The sequence below is a fragment of the Harpia harpyja genome, chromosome 19, assembly GCF_026419915.1.
Source record: "Harpia harpyja isolate bHarHar1 chromosome 19, bHarHar1 primary haplotype, whole genome shotgun sequence".
NCBI lineage: Eukaryota > Metazoa > Chordata > Aves > Accipitriformes > Accipitridae > Harpia > Harpia harpyja.
Genome location: NC_068958.1, coordinates 17,376,338 through 17,391,291, shown reverse-complemented (window position 1 = coordinate 17,391,291; position 14,954 = coordinate 17,376,338). Strand labels below are relative to the sequence as shown.

The following is a 14,954-nucleotide window of genomic DNA, read 5'->3' as shown; positions in this document are numbered from 1 at the left end:
GGTGAGCAGGAGCAGTGTGGGGCAGAGCAGGGCTGGGAGGTGGGAAAGGTCGAGCGGCGGAAGATGCTGTGCCGCCGTCGGGTCCAACCGCAGGGAAGGCATGGATCCGGGGTGCCGTGGGATCGAGGGGGGCAGCCATGAAGGGATGAGGGTGCCCTGGCCGGGCAGGCTGGCCACGAGGCCACCGTAAACTCCCCCCATCCCAGCCATAACTGAAGGGACCAGATGATGCAGGAATGCCGGGGGGGAGCTGGCAGCCACCCGCTGTCCCCAGTGACACCCTTGGGCTCAAACAAAGCCCTTGTTTGTGGGGCGGCCGAGCTGCCCTCCCAGCCGTGCCAGCTCCCCCAGACCCCCCCCAGCGCGGCCGCGGTCCAGGCAGTGTAATCCCTGCGGGGAGAGCACATGAAATCAGATGGACAAGTTTTGATGTGAGGCAGCAGCTTAGGGCGGGCTCAGGTTTCCTTTAGGTTTTCTATATTTATCTCCGTGATTTAATGCCAGCGCCAGGGTTTAAATGGCACCAAACAGTTGGCGTGGGGAGAGGGAGCAGCCATCCCTGAGCCGTGCACACATCCCTGAGCCACCCGCGCACCCATGGAACTCTTCGAGACCAACCCTTATTTTTTCCCGGACCAGAGGTTTTACGATGGGGAAAATTTCCTGGGCTCCCGCTTGCAGGGCTATGAGCCGGCGGCGTTCCCGGAGCGGCCCGAGGTGGCCCTGTGTCCCGAGGGCAGGGTGGCTTTGGAGGAGAAGGACTCAGCCCTGCCTGAGCATTGTCCCGGGCAATGCCTGCCCTGGGCCTGCAAGGTTTGCAAGCGGAAGACGGTCTCCATTGACCGGCGGCGGGCAGCCACCCTGCGGGAGAAACGCAGGTTGAAGAAGGTGAACGAAGCCTTCGAGGCGTTGAAACGCAGCACCCTGCTCAACCCCAACCAGCGGCTGCCCAAGGTGGAAATCCTGCGCAGCGCCATCCAGTACATCGAGCGCCTGCAGAGCTTGCTCAGCACCCTCAACCAGCAGGAGCGGGAGCAGAGGGACCTGCGCTTCTGCCCCGCCGCTCCCCAGCCTGGGGTAAGTGTCTCTGTGCATCCCCCGGGGTCCCCAAACCCGGGCTGGGGACCAGCAGGGGGGTGACGCTCTGTCTGGGGGCGATCCCAAGCAGAGGCATTGCGGGCAGCTCTGGGGCACTGGGTCCTGCTGGGAGGAGTGGGACCCCCAGCCCTGGGGGCAAGGCAGCTGCTGCTATCGTGGGCTGGTGAATGCGTCCAGCAGAAATGATCCAGGGCAGCAACGATCCAGCCCCAGCTGTGTGCTCAGATCCCTGGGCAAAGGGGCTGACAGCAGCCTTCCCCTGTGAATGCATGCAGTGGGGGCTGCGTGGTCCGGTGCTGGACACTGCATTGAGTGTGGCATGTGTGCCTGAGCTCGGGAGGGATAATAAAGGCAAAAATGAAATAAATAACATAAAACTAAAATAAATAAAATAAGACAAAATAAGATAAGACAAGATAAAATAGAATAAAATGAAATAACAAAATGAAATTAAATTAAATTAAATTACATTACATTAAATAAATTAAAATAAATAAAATACAAAATAAAGTTAAAACCCCCTGCTCACAGATACACGCACACGCTCCTTTTTTCTCCCTGTAAAGTCTCGGCATGGCACAAACCACAAAGCCTCTGACCAAACACCATCGGGGGGTCACCACCCGCGGCACCCCGCAGGTATCAGTGCTCCTGGGCGCCAAACCTGCAGCCTCCCTCCCCTCTCCCCCGCCGCCATGCGATTGCCGGTGCAACAACACGCTGGGGCATGGTGACTTTTTCTGATGATCGGTGTGGCACAGCACACCTGGGCAGGGGACAGGGCAGGGGACAAGGGGGTCGGTGTGGGGCCACCTCTGGTTTCTCAGACCGAAGGTGCTGATTTGAGAGCCAGACGAAGATGTTCGCAGCGGTTGTGTCTTGCCACAGCCCCCAAAAGAGATGCTGCAAGCCAGGCCCCGTCACACCGCAAGGCTTTGGTTGTTTAACCAAGTTTTTGAGAGATATTTTTATCTGCCCTCTGATTTCTGGGGGGATGTCTGGGCATGCACTTCCCTGCTGCTCTGAGTCTTTGTATATGGAAATGTATAGATAGCTATAGCTATCGATATAGGTAGAGATGATACAGATATAGATGCTATAGATAGATGTAGATGTAGATGTGGATATAGATGGTATAGATATGGATATGGATATGGATATGGATATGGATATGGATATACCTATAGCTATATAGATAGAAATAGATATAGAGACCTAGACAGATATAGATAAAGAACTTCATAAGAGGCACAGAAAAGAGGGATTCACAGAGATTCATCTCCTTTAAGACTAAGGGATTTAAGGACCAAAACAGCAGGTACCCAGGTAGCCCAACATTTAGAGCTGAATAAAGGACTGAAAAATCTTTTAGGCTCCATCCTATATATTCTTGGGATTTCCCAGTGTAAATCCAATGTATCCACTTGGGTTTGATTCAGGTGGATTTGTTGGCTGCCCCTGCAAATGTGCCCAAAACTCCGCGGAGCTGTTCCCGTGTCACTGCTGCTCTGAGCCATCCGTTCCTCCAGGCATAGCCAGGGATTCACATATTGAGTGCAAAATCCAATATTTTTGGGGAAAAAAAATCATATCTGTAAGAATTCCCTACTTTAGTGGGAAATAAATCCAAGTTAATTAATTAGCCTGTGCTTCTGTGAACTTGTAGACCCAAAGCACCAGTTCTAGGCTGCTACAAATAGTTGGGTCCTTGGGGTTGCTCCTATAAATCATATTTTGGGTTTAACCTGAGCTGGCATCCACTTCCAGGTAAAGACAGACATACACAAAAAGTTAATTCAGAGCTTTGCTGAGTAACGCTCTCATTTTTCAGGCTGTCAGCTCTTTTCTCTGAAATAGTCATTCAGCCCCAAATCCACAAATCAAACTGCCAAAAGGTCTTCCCCAGGAATCCCCTTGGGATGGCCTGAGGGTGTCCAGCCCCTGTGTCATTTTTTATGAGCCTGATTAGGTGATTTTTAGCAAAAAGCTGTTTTGCCCAACGGCGTTCGTCTGTCTCTAAGCCCTTTCTCACAGTCACTGGGTAAAAAGACACTTTTTTTACCTGCAGTGAGCGCATGGTCCCATTTCTCCAGAGCCCCCAAAGGAGTTTTTTCAGCCTTTATGGTTAACGAAGCATCTGGCCCTGATGGGTCCTGGGGACCCCGAATGCTGTCAGCTCTTCCAGCTGCTTTGCAGTTGGGGAGGGACATGCCCGTCTCCGTGGGGGCATTGTGCTGCAGTGATTGGGCACCCCGGGGTGTTTTTGGGGTGGCTGGTGGGGTTTGGCCGGGCTGGAGGAGGTGAGACCCATGGTCGGCATCTCGGCTCCTTGCAGGCAGCCAGCGAGTGCGGGTCCGGCAGCTCATCCTGCAGCCCTGAGTGGAGCAGCCAGCTGGAGTTCGGCACCAACCCCGCGGGTAAGGTCCTCCCTGCCTCATCCCGGTGTCCTGCAGCCTCGCTGGGCTCTAGCGTGGGGGGACAGCAGTGGGGGACACTGCAGCACTTGGAGCAGAGCATCGCTGAGCCACCCCCCCCCCTCCAAGCAGGAGGTGCTCGGAGCAGAGGACAAAAGGAGCCTTGTCCTTCTCTCCCCACTGCTGCTGTAGAGAGATGAGCTCTCCCCAGGCTCATAAATCCTCCAGCACCTCCTTGGCTCAATGCTCTGCAAGTTCAGGCTTCTCCCTGATTTCACCAAGATGCCTGCTCTTAGGAGCTGAGAAACCAGACTGCAGCAGCCTGGGGTCCTGGCGGCTTGGGTCCCATCAAGGGTTTGTCCATCGCCATCCCTTGGCTTGGCCTGCTGCGGTGCTGAGCATCACTGAACATCGGTGCCCCAGGCTCCCTTTCCCTCTCCATGCCTCTCTGCAGCTGCTGATTTTTTTTCCATTACTGCATTTATCCCCTCCCCTGCTAAATCCACCTGTTTTTTTCCCCCGAAGGCAGAAACTTAAATCTCATTTTCCAATGGGGAATAAAACCTAAAATGTGTCCAAATTTTCACTCCCTGTTGCACTTTCCAGGGGAAGGTCTCATCTCCTGCCAGGGTGGGACCTGAAAGCAGGTCCCCAGGTCACTCTGGCCATGCAGGGGATCACAGGGTCTCCCCGCGCAGAGCCAGGAGCCATCTCCAGCACATGGACCCCATCCCCAGCAGAGTCATCATCCCTTTGCTCTCTGCAGATCACCTCCTGGCTGACGACGCAACGGAGGACCGCAACCTCCACTCGCTCTCCTCCATCGTGGAGAGCATTGCTGTGGAGGACGTGGCCGTGACGTTCCAGGAGGAGCGGGTTCAAAACTGAGCCAGTGCAAACCCCCACGGCTCTTTGAGCTGGTAACAGGGTGGGAATAAGATGCCAGAAGGGTCCAGCCGCTGAAAATCATATTTACCCCTCCGGCGTCGTGGACTGCACCGTTGGAATCACTCGCCTCCTTTCCCACTCCTCACGAAATGCTCCCGCTCGGCCAGCTGAAAAAAAAAAGGGGGGGAGAGGTGGGATGTCGGCAGCACTGCGGCCCCATGCTGGCGGCGGCCCTGGTTCCCACAAGGGCGGCTGCCCGGCGTCGGGCTCTGCTTCGCTCCCCATCCAGGGGCGATCGGTTTTTGGGGGCCAATGTGTGTGCTGGGTTCGCTTGCTGATTTCTTTCCAAGATGCTCTTCGACCAATGTCTCTCTCTGGCTGGTGTCCTGCGGGCGCTGAGCCCCGCAGAGGCTGCCCGTGCCGTCTTTTCTACTGAACGCTGTGTGGAGTTGCCATTTGTGGTTTTTTTTTTAATTATTATTTTTGCTAACTTATTTGGATTTTTTTTTTAAATAAAGGCATTCTTGTTTGAACTGCTCAGGGCTTCCTTTACTGCTGTCCCCCTCTGCGCAGGTCTCTTCCAATTCCCAGGTTGGGGATTCCTCTGTATCAGAAAATCTAGCTGGACCTCAGCGCAGTCGCTTAGCAGTGGGAACTGGATGTCCCATGCTTAAATCAGCCCTGCAGAGACTAGTGATTTCACTGGTTTGCAACTGGGGCTCAGCCTTGTACCCCAAAAACTCTCGGGGAGCTAAAGATTAATTATATTTTTAATTTAGGCTGTAGAAAGAAGGCTCAAGCCAGCACTGTTTTAAAATCCTGTTTATTGGAACACACATACATCCTTTCCTGACCCGATCCAGGGTTTGGAGTCCATGCAGTACCAATAATATGACGAAAGAAATAGGGCATTGATATAAAGGGCTCACTGACTCTTCAAATTAAAAAAATATTTAATACTGTATTAGGCAAATAATACACCGAAAAGACATCGTGACTGTATAGCCTCTCAGATATTGCACTTCCAGACAGCACATGATAAGTATAAGGTCATTCCAGCCATCAATAAATATCACATCAGAAATAGGGGCCACACAAGGCAAACGTGGCATGAGGAGACGAAGAGATCCTACGCTACAGGGAAGAAATGGGATGAGTTAAGAGCCTCCTGGATTGATCCCTGCCCGTAGCTTGGAGGCAGGAGGGGAGAGCATCTCCTCTGCACCCGGAGGGGAAGGGATGGGCACGTCTCGGGGTGGTGGGTGCCCCCGTCGTGTCTCCCCAGGCACCTAAGGAGGGGCGCCTCTCCCGTGGGTGCTGGGTACCGTCCCGGCTGGCAGCAAGCCGTATGGGGCGGTTCCAGCCCTTCCCCACGCAGCTCTTCGTGGACCCGCCGTGCAGGCGCAGCCTCCCCCCTACGTGGCATCTGGCAGCACCCTAAAATGCAGCACCCCAGCTGCCCACCCCTTGGCAGACAGCCACCCTCCTAGCCCCCATGATGGCCAGTCCCTGCTCCATGCCATGCAGCACCAACCCCGGCAGTGGCCCCAGCCCTCCCTGCCGGCAGCTCCTTGCCCGGCCACCCCAGCATGAGGATTTTCACGAGCCTGAATCTTCCTTGGCTTCGAGTCCTGTGGGCAGCAGCATCCCTGATGCCCGGAACTTGGGCAAGTCAGTGCAGCAGCCCATGGCGTATTGGCAACATGAACCAGGCAGGAGAAAGGTTTCCAAACATCGCAGCCCTTTTGGGGTGTCTCTGCTGCTCTGCCGGATTGCACCACGCTTCTGCCAGCGACGGAGTGGGCACCCAGTGAGTGCATCTGTAGCCCGGCCAGCGTGGGGAGAGGTGGGAGACAAGCCACAGGCGGGACCCACGGGGAGCCAGGGGAAGCAGTGGGGTGCACAAGCAGAAGGGAGAGCATCCTTTTCGGTCCACAGCAGCAAGACTGCAGTGTCTGTTGGTTTGGGCCGAGGAGCAGGCGCAGGCTGGGCTCTTGTCCTGAAAGGCAGCCAGCACATGGCCATACGGATAGTGGGGATGTGCTGAGAAACGAAGTGGGAAAGGCCCTGTGAGGATGGCGGCTCATCTCCACCCGTGCACCCACAGGCCAACAAACCCAGAGTCGGTAATGAATCCTCCTGGCACGGGGGAACCATGCCCCAGGGTACAGGAGGATCCCAGGAGCCTCTCTGAAGTGTTTGACTATCCTTCCCGCACCCCAATGGGACCCCCCTATCTAGGATGGTATTCTGGGGTCCCCAGTGGAGCTGTCTGTCCAGGGACTAGACAAACCACACGTGGTTGAGATGCTGAGCATCCCTTCTGCATTATCTCAGGGTCCTGTAAGCCTCAGGCAGCAGTGGGCTGCTCCCCCACCACTGAGATCTCCATGGTCCTCCATGGCAAGGCAAACCTTGGTGAAGGCAGACACCCTGCCCGGGTGATGCTGGGCAGAGGACGCTGGGCCTCGTGATCTCCTCTCGGTCCCCATCCAGCTCTGAGGCCTCGGTCCTCCTTGCACTTACCCAGGGCTGGGCTGGTTCCCGTCACACTGACCCTCAGCAGGAGTATGTCCGGACCGTAGAGGTCTCCAGCCTTGGCGACCCAGAGGCACCAACTGGAAGTAAGTCAAAGAGCAGAGCATGCAATTAGTGACTGCTCCAATCAGCCCTTGGCTTCCCACCAAAACATTTATTAGGCAGCATCTGTGCACTGAAGCCACATGAAGATGAGGGTCAAAGAAAGAGGCATGTTTGGCCAGCTCTGATGCTCCCAAGGCTCCAGGGTATTTGGAAAGTTGCCACTTGCCATCCCTACTCTTGGGCAGTGAGCACCCTACTACCAGCGTCTGGGTGCTATCAGACCTAGGGATTTTGTCCCAGGTTTCATTGTCCTCAGCCAGAAAGGCTCAGGGTAGAAAAGGTCAAACAGAAGTTTGACCCAAACTGCTGGATGGAAAGCTTTGAAATTTGAGCAAATCTGGAGACAGGAGGAGAGCTGGGCCTGGGGCTTGGAGCCGGAAGGTGAAAGCCTAACTTTCTAATTCTCATTCACACATTCATTTCTGAGCCTGCTGAAGCCAGCTCTGCACCACTGGGGATATGGCAGGTGATTTGGGACAGTGGGACCAGGGCGCCTGGTCCAGGGGACAAACTGGGGTGACCTGGCTGGAGCTTTTGCCTCCCTACACAAGGGACCAAGATACCTTGTAGAAAGGAGTCATGTCGTGTGCTGGTGGGGCAGAGCCCAGGATATGTGTGCTCAGCTAAAACACACGACAGCCAGCAGCACAGGCAGCAAGCATGTCAAAGCAGGTGCCTACCAGCCCTGGGAGAGTGGCTGCTCAGCGGCGCTCGGACTGAATTGAGCTGGTTAATTAAGTCCCTTTGGGGATGAACAAGACCGGCCCAGACTGGGCTGCTGCTTCCTGACAGCCCCCAGTGCTACCCCAACAGCCTCTGACCTGGATGCCAAACCCAGGGTGAATAACACATATCCCTATGTCATGCTCCAATCCAGCCCTATCCCTTGTCCTGGAGGTTTGAAACAAAGAAATCGCACACCAAACCAGAGTCTGAAATAACCCTCCTGAAAAAAACATTTACAGCAGACAACGGCTCAAGGATCACATGGATTCAGCATTGCAGGCGATCAGCAAGCCCCTCTGCCTCTCCTCTCCTGGTCGCACATTGTTCCTCATATTCACCATGAGGTCTGAGCAGGGGTGGGAGAGGACCCTGGGGAGAAGGGGGTGACCTACCTTCCGGGGGCATTTTCTTGGCAGGGGCGGATGGAGGGGGCAGGGGCACCAGGCTGGTGACGCGGAAGCCGGCGGGCAGCGTCTCGGCTGAGCCGCTGAGCATGTTGATGCTGTGAACGTCTCGTGGTCGGAAGCGCTTTCGCCAGGACGGGGTTCGACGGAAAGTCTTGTCATCACCCTGCGAGGGAAGAGCAGGTTATGGGCCCAGCATCAGTGGCAGCAGGACCTTCTGCCCCTGTGAGATACCAGCTAACCTTCCACCTAACAAGGGTGTGCCTGTACATGGAGACCAACTCAGTGCAGAAGTGTGTGATCAAATTGGGCCAAGGACACAGGAGACCCCTCCGGGATCCCATGACATAGGCTTTATCCTTTCCAGCTTGCCTATCTCTTCTTTCCAGCCTGCCTGCAAAGATGCCTTGGAGACATCAACACACAAGCCCCAGTAAAGATCCCGAGGGATGCACCTAACCTTGGCCAGATAATGGCATCTGGAAGAGCCTGCTTCTCTCTGTGCTCTAAAGAGAGCCCTGACTGGCTCTGCTATCATATCTCATGGAGGAAAGCTATACATAGGAGAGATCTAGATGAATTCCCACCTTCAGTGACTCAACCTGAACAGTTTTCTGGCTGCTTAACGGGGCATCTCTAACCCACCAGCTTTACCCGCCGCAGATGTGTCATGCCCAGAACATCTGTGACTCTAAAAGGCAATATTAAAGCAGCTGGCAAAGAAAGCCAGGTGAGCCTACTTGAAATTCAGCCCACTGAGCATGAGGCTAGAAATGATGCACAAGACTCTTCCTCACCTGCCTCCACAGCCTGGCAGCACGTTCCTCGGGGCCTTGTCTAATAGTTTTAGCTTATTCCACTAATACTGCTCATGTGACTGCTCTAGAGAGCCTGTGATGCACTATTTGACACGACTGGACAAGGAGGGAGAGAGCAGAGGTCCTGCCTCTCCTGTGTCTTGCACAAGAACAGGCGCTCAGCATGATCTGGACACAGGAGAGATTTGGTACTCACATCGTCCAGCCTCCGATCTGTGCCCAAGGCGAGCAGGTTGTTGAACTCCCTCTCCAGCACTTGTCGAGCCTGAAATTAACAAAAAATGAGCATTCCTTGTCGATGGAAACAGTTTCCAGCACAAACTCCCATCCAAGGAAAGCCTGAGAACGACAGAGAAAAAGCCCACGCGCCATCTGAGTCCTCTGCTTTGAAAGGTAGAGTTGAGTTGGTGGGACTGGTGGAGTCACACCACGGCTGTGTCTCATGCTGGCCACCCTCCTCCAAAATCCCCCAAGGATCCTGCTCTTACCTGCGTGTTCTGCGTGGGGATTTGCAACACGAGCGCCAGACTGTTGTGGTCAAAGTTTTCATCGAGGGCCAGGAGCGCCCCGTGCACCCCGCTCTCGACAAGGTTGTTTGCATACTCGCGAAGCCCGATGGACTGGATCCAGTGAATGACCTGGTCGTTGGTCCACACCAACACGTCTGCAAAAGAGCAAGGGCATGTCTCAGGGCCAGCTCAAAGCACGCTCTTGGTTTTGCAGGGACCTGATGATGTCCTGAAGTCCGTTCACACTGCCCCAGGCTGATCCTGGGACTCTCCTTCCTGAGCCAGCAGCAATACTGGGTGCTCAAGCACCAGAACAGCTCACTTCAATTTACCAAACTAAATGCTGAAATAACAGGCAGAAAACAACTGTGAAAATTAATCCTAAGAATCCACGGCTGCTGGTGTAATTAGGGGCATTATCAATAATGAGATGTAATCTAAGCAGCAGCCAGATGTGCAGGGAATCTCAGGACAGCCAACGAGGAAGGGGAGGCTGAGCAAGCTGGGGGCTGTTCTGAGCATCTGAAATGGGCAGGAGAAGATGATCTGATGCTCGGACTGGATCTTTTCTGTCTTGACACCCTTCCTCCCTCCTCATGCCTGACTGGGGTAAGCTGCATAAATGCACTTGGAACAATCTGTTGGGGAAATACTGCAGAGAGGTCCCCCCCGGGAGAACAGCCCTGTGGGCATGGTTCCTCAGAAATAATGTTTTTCCCTAAGCAAATGCTGTGTTAAAAATAAGGGATAGGAGAGAGACCATCACTGGGCATCTCTTGGGATGTTTCTCATCTCCTTCTCCAGAGCTGGATCGTGTATGCAGCTGCTACCTTTGATTTCGTGTTGTGTCTCTTCTCGCCTCCTCTCGAGCTCTTTGCGGTCGTAGTTGAGCCTCTTCAGGCACATGATGCCATACTGCAGGCTGGTGCTGCAAGGACACAAGATGTCACCCACCCCTCAGGAAGGCTCAGCATTGTGGGCCAGGTGGCTTAGAGGGACCCGCGGAGAGACCCACTTCCCTGCTCGCTCTCCATGTGCCCAAAGGACGCTTCAGTTCAAGGTTGGGTCAGGACAGACACGACCCAAAGGGAAGATCTTAGCTGGAAAATGGGGAATGTCCCTCCCTTCCATGGTAATTCCCCACTCCATCTGCCTGAGAGCACACGGATCCAAATAACAGTACTCTGTGCTTGGTGGCTGGAGAGGGAAGGGGGAACCTGCCCATGGGGGCTACTCCAGCCTGAAGTGTTCATCCCCAGAGCAGGGAGGGCCCTGGCAGGCCCAAGGACACAGCCCCATGGGTCAGGGTAGATGGTGGTACCCCATGACAGGGCTGGATACTGGTGCTTGAGCAAGGTGGTTGAGATGGCATAAGCCTTCTCGAAGTTGGGCTGCTGGCAGATGACTGCTCTGCCTGCCAGTGGGGTACCAGGTGGGACAAGTCTTTATTTTTGCCCATGGTTTGCTCCACAGCCAGGAGAAGGCTTGGTCCTCTGCAGTTTTGCTGCAAGGAGTGTGATGAAGGAGAACATTTGCCCATATGAGCTGCCCCAGACCACATAGTTGAGTTTAGCCTAGAAGAGCCATCCTCCAGCACCAGGGCTGGCCAAGACAGGGAGAATCCCTCAAATTGCCCCATCCTTTGCTCCATGTGCAGACACTGCACGCCAGGCACCTCCCGAAGGAGAGGACTCACCGGTGGAAGCTGTCCACCATCTTCAAGTGCACTCTGAGATCTTTCTTGGTGAGGTGGTCCAGCATCCGTGCATCAACAAGACACTCCATGAAGTAGCTGCGATACTGCGGGAGACCCAAGCTGGGCAGCCACTCATTCCCAATCCACTCATGGTTCATGTCCCCATAGGCCAGTGTCTGTGGACAAGCAAATGGACAAGCTAGGGAGAAACCAGGGCTTGGTGGAGCTGCAGACTCCCAGGAGACCAGTGACAGTTCAGTGCTGCAGTCTGAGGACCAAACCTGGGCCAGAGAAGTTTAATCCTAGTTTGTACTGAAGGCGCTGGAGGGAACAGTCCTGTTGGCCATGGTCTGTGTCCTACTGATGTCTCCCAAGGAGACAAGCAGTAGCCAAAAAGCAAGCATAAGGGATAGCTGGACTTTATGACAAGCTTCTTCCAGAAAAAGCACATTCATGAAAGATGAAACAACTAACTAAGAAACAGGCTTCAGTGCATTCCCAACTGATTTTTAAGAAGCTTAGAAATCACCAAAGATCTACTTCATGACTTCAAAATGGAAAAAAAGGTCAGTTTGGGGCAGAAAAACATTCAGTCACTTTCACTGCAAGCTGATTCTGGGTCCAAAAATGAAATAAAATCCACCAAAAGAAAAGTAAAACATTTGAGAGTGATAAAACCAGAAGAGATGGATCCAAGCAGGACTCCTTCCTCCCACCTTGTCAGTTCATGAAAATGGTCTATATCCTGAACTTGGGGCAAAAAAAAAGGTGAAAACTAAATGTCTGTGCAGCTAGAAACCTGCCTCTCATGCAGGGTGGCTGATCACTCTTAGGTGGGGGTTTTTAACACAGAATCTGTATCTTACAGAGAAGGTCCCAGAAAAATTCACTCTGCCTGAAGCAGAGGACACTGCTTGATACAAGGTCCAAGGAGGACCGCCTTGTACTTGAAAGATGGCTCAGAGGAGCAACCACAGGGTGCAGGTTCAGACTCCAACAAGAACTTGGTGAATACTGATGCCCCAAGCTCATCTCCAGGGTGTCCTGCTCTCCCTCCCATAACCACCCCACATACCGCCCGCAGAAAAGGGTGACACGGGGACCTCACCTGTGCCCAGCTGCCTTCCTCTGTGTCCTAAGCGTGACATATGCAGCATGTCAATAGAAAGGACAGGTAAAGTCAGTACCCGGCGGCCCTGCACCGTGAAAGCATGTGCCAGGCGTGCTGAGCATGGGATCCCTTGGCATGGCATGACCCAGAGGGGTTGGGGGTCAGTCTTATGGCTGCACGGCTTGGGGAGCTCAGCTTTGTTGACAGGGTGCTGGGGACACCCTGACCCTGCTGGGTCTGGGTTTCACCCCATCTCTCAGACAAATAAGGAGGATACAGGGTGAGGCTTTTCTCATGGGCCTTGGGCTGGAGATGGCACAGACACTGGGGCTCATACATCTTTCCTGGGAAATATGGGTAGTTCTTGGGTCCCCCAAAGACAGATGCAGAGAGAAACCTAAGCTTCAGCTCCTGGGTCACACCCCCAAGAGGGGCTGCCCAACCCAATTTGCCAATTTTGTAGCTATTTCCTTCCTTGTCAACCTGTGCTGGTTTTGCTCAACCTTGCAAAACCTGCCAAGGGAAAGTGTCACGTCCCTGCTGTAACTCAGAGCTCTCCATCCCCAAAAGGCACCTGCCAGTTACAGGTCTGTGCTACTCAACCAGCAGACAAAAACTTCAATAAAATGCCTAATTCACACAACAAATCCAAAATGCTGCCCCTGCTCTGACACATGGGCATAGGGTCATCAAGTTGCAGATGTTGCAGGACTGCACCTCTCCAAAGGAGCCAGAGCTTTTGGGAGCACAGCCACATCCCTCCGAGGGACCCCACGCTCTCACCCAGTGGTAGGGATGCAGTGGGGACAATATTTGGGTGTGCTAAGGTCAACAGGAGATTACACTGTGACTCCTCTGGGTGCTCTCATGCATCTATCTTGAGATGACTCTTGTTTTTTTTCTTTCATTTCTTTCCTCTAACTCACAACCGACAAACTACTCTAGAAACCCAGCAAAACCCACAGGGGCTTGGCAAAGGAAAATACATCTGATGGTTTTTAAGCCAGTTTTAGAAATTGTTGGGATATTAAAGGTTGAAAGATGGTTTCTAAACAGGTGCATGGTGCTGGCCAAGAGCTGACACATGAGACGCAGCAAAGATCCCCTTCCCTCCCGGGGTTTAGCACATTAATGCACGCCTGGAGCTCAGCTCAGTAACCGATATGCTGTGCAGCAGCAGTGGGGCTGGTCAGCCTCACCGTCTTGGTGGAAGTCGGCATGTTCTCCATCTCCTCATGGGTGACCCAGACGTTTCCAGAGGACTGCAGGGAAAAGAGCAGAGTGGTCAGGGTAAACCACCATGGAGCTGTGGCCTCAGTTCACAACCGTGCTGGAAACAAGCTCAGCTCAGGCTGATGGAGGATCAGGCCACCCTTGCGCTTGGAGCTGTACTGGGGAGTTCTCACAGTGTCCTTGCAGCTCAGCGTGGTGGCACCTCACTGCCCGTAGGGATCCTGGGCTCTCCATGCAGCCACGGAGAGCACAACAAGGACCACGGGCCCTTTGGCTGCCTTTATACTTTGGTGTTATGCTCACGGAGCCTGCAGGCTTGTCTCTGACAGCAGTGACCCCAGCCATGGCCATCTCAGGGGCGCACAGCATGCTTGGGGCCTTTTTTTCTGCTGGCTGCTTTTCTACAGATGTGTCTTGGCATTACTGGGGCACGATTAACCTCTTGAGGGGTCTGGGGACATGATCCCTCCATCCGCTCCATGTCCTATCCAGGGCAAGACTGGGATTTGCAGTTGCTCTGACTTGCCCCAGGAATTTCACATGGTCCCAGGGAAAGGCTTGTATTGAAATGATTGAGAAAACGGCTGTGCATAACCGAGTTGGCCCTGTAAATCACGCACATGCTGTTTGGATGGGATTTTATCCTCTCCAGGGCAGACAGTCTCTGAGCTTTGCTCTTTGCAGGCTGCTCAGCAGGGTCAGCCTCTTGCTGACAACGTCTGAGTGTGAGGACAAGAGCATTTGCTGGTGCCTCGACAGGAAAGCGCTTCACACTTGATAGCCGTAAATTATCTTTGTGCCTGAGGACAAGTGTCTGGTGGTTTGACCGGTCAGTGAGGGAACGTCACTCCCTTCATGGCCGTGCTTGCCTGTAACACTGAGACTCCCTGGTGACCAATGGACCACTGTGGTCCCAAGGAGCCAGGGAAAGGAGGGCAATAAGTGTGTTGTCCTGCCCCATGGAGGGTCTGTCTGGGGGAAGAGGGGGTCTGTAGCATGGAGCACTTACGGTCCGTGAGGTGGGTGGTGCCGAGGGGCTCGTGAGCGAGACCATCTCCTGGATGGCCAGACGCAGCTTCAGGCGATGCAGCGCATTGCTGATGCCAATCTCCCTCTGGATCTCGGTGTCGGACAGGGCCGACATGATGGCTCCGCTCTTCACGTTGGCTCGGCAAGCGGCAACGTACCAGGCCGGCATCCCCACCCAGAGCTGCCAAAACACGGCAAAGCCAGTGACTGCCTGGTTGACCTACCCTAACTTCCTCTGGCAGGATCAAGGCCATCCTGTTTGAAGCTCAATATCGAAGTTGGATACCCACATGGGGTTCCTTTTTTGTTTGTACCTTGCACAGATGGCCTGCGGGCAGCCCAGCATCCCTATATCTGATGGACATAGCACAGGGAAAGAGCACCC

At 53.9% G+C, this 14,954-nt stretch overlaps 2 protein-coding genes across 8 annotated transcripts in view; one reads left to right on the top strand and one right to left on the bottom strand.

Annotated features, from left to right (window-relative positions):
- Positions 1-565: 565 nt before the first annotated feature.
- On the top strand, positions 566-4,933 carry MYOG (myogenin). 2 transcript variants are annotated; one of them, XM_052815271.1, is made up of 3 exons: positions 566-1,077; positions 3,434-3,515; positions 4,279-4,933. In XM_052815271.1, the coding sequence occupies exons 1-3, from the start codon at positions 598-600 to the stop codon at positions 4,398-4,400; spliced, it is 684 nt and encodes a 227-aa protein (XP_052671231.1). In that variant the 5' UTR covers positions 566-597; the 3' UTR covers positions 4,401-4,933. The 2 variants fall into 2 exon arrangements, with proteins under 2 accessions (XP_052671231.1, XP_052671230.1); XM_052815270.1 differs by lacking the exon at positions 4,279-4,933 and having other exon boundaries at positions 3,434-3,712.
- Positions 4,934-5,207: 274 nt separating this feature from the next.
- PPFIA4 (PTPRF interacting protein alpha 4) overlaps positions 5,208-14,954 on the bottom strand; it is a 60,010-nt gene continuing 50,263 nt past the window's right edge. For 4 of the 6 annotated variants that reach the window (XM_052815308.1, XM_052815310.1, XM_052815311.1 and 1 more), the window contains 10 exons: positions 14,550-14,750; positions 13,507-13,569; positions 12,305-12,331; positions 11,197-11,372; positions 10,331-10,428; positions 9,480-9,655; positions 9,188-9,256; positions 8,162-8,339; positions 6,927-7,018; positions 5,208-6,443 (listed from right to left, as the gene is read on the bottom strand). In XM_052815308.1, coding sequence (XP_052671268.1) covers positions 6,960-7,018; positions 8,162-8,339; positions 9,188-9,256; positions 9,480-9,655; positions 10,331-10,428; positions 11,197-11,372; positions 12,305-12,331; positions 13,507-13,569; positions 14,550-14,750 — 1,047 coding nt within the window. In that variant the 3' untranslated portion in view covers positions 5,208-6,443; positions 6,927-6,959. The remainder of the gene's footprint in view (positions 6,444-6,926; positions 7,019-8,161; positions 8,340-9,187; positions 9,257-9,479; positions 9,656-10,330; positions 10,429-11,196; positions 11,373-12,304; positions 12,332-13,506; positions 13,570-14,549; positions 14,751-14,954) is intronic. The other 2 variants (XM_052815309.1, XM_052815312.1) reach the window with 1 other exon arrangement.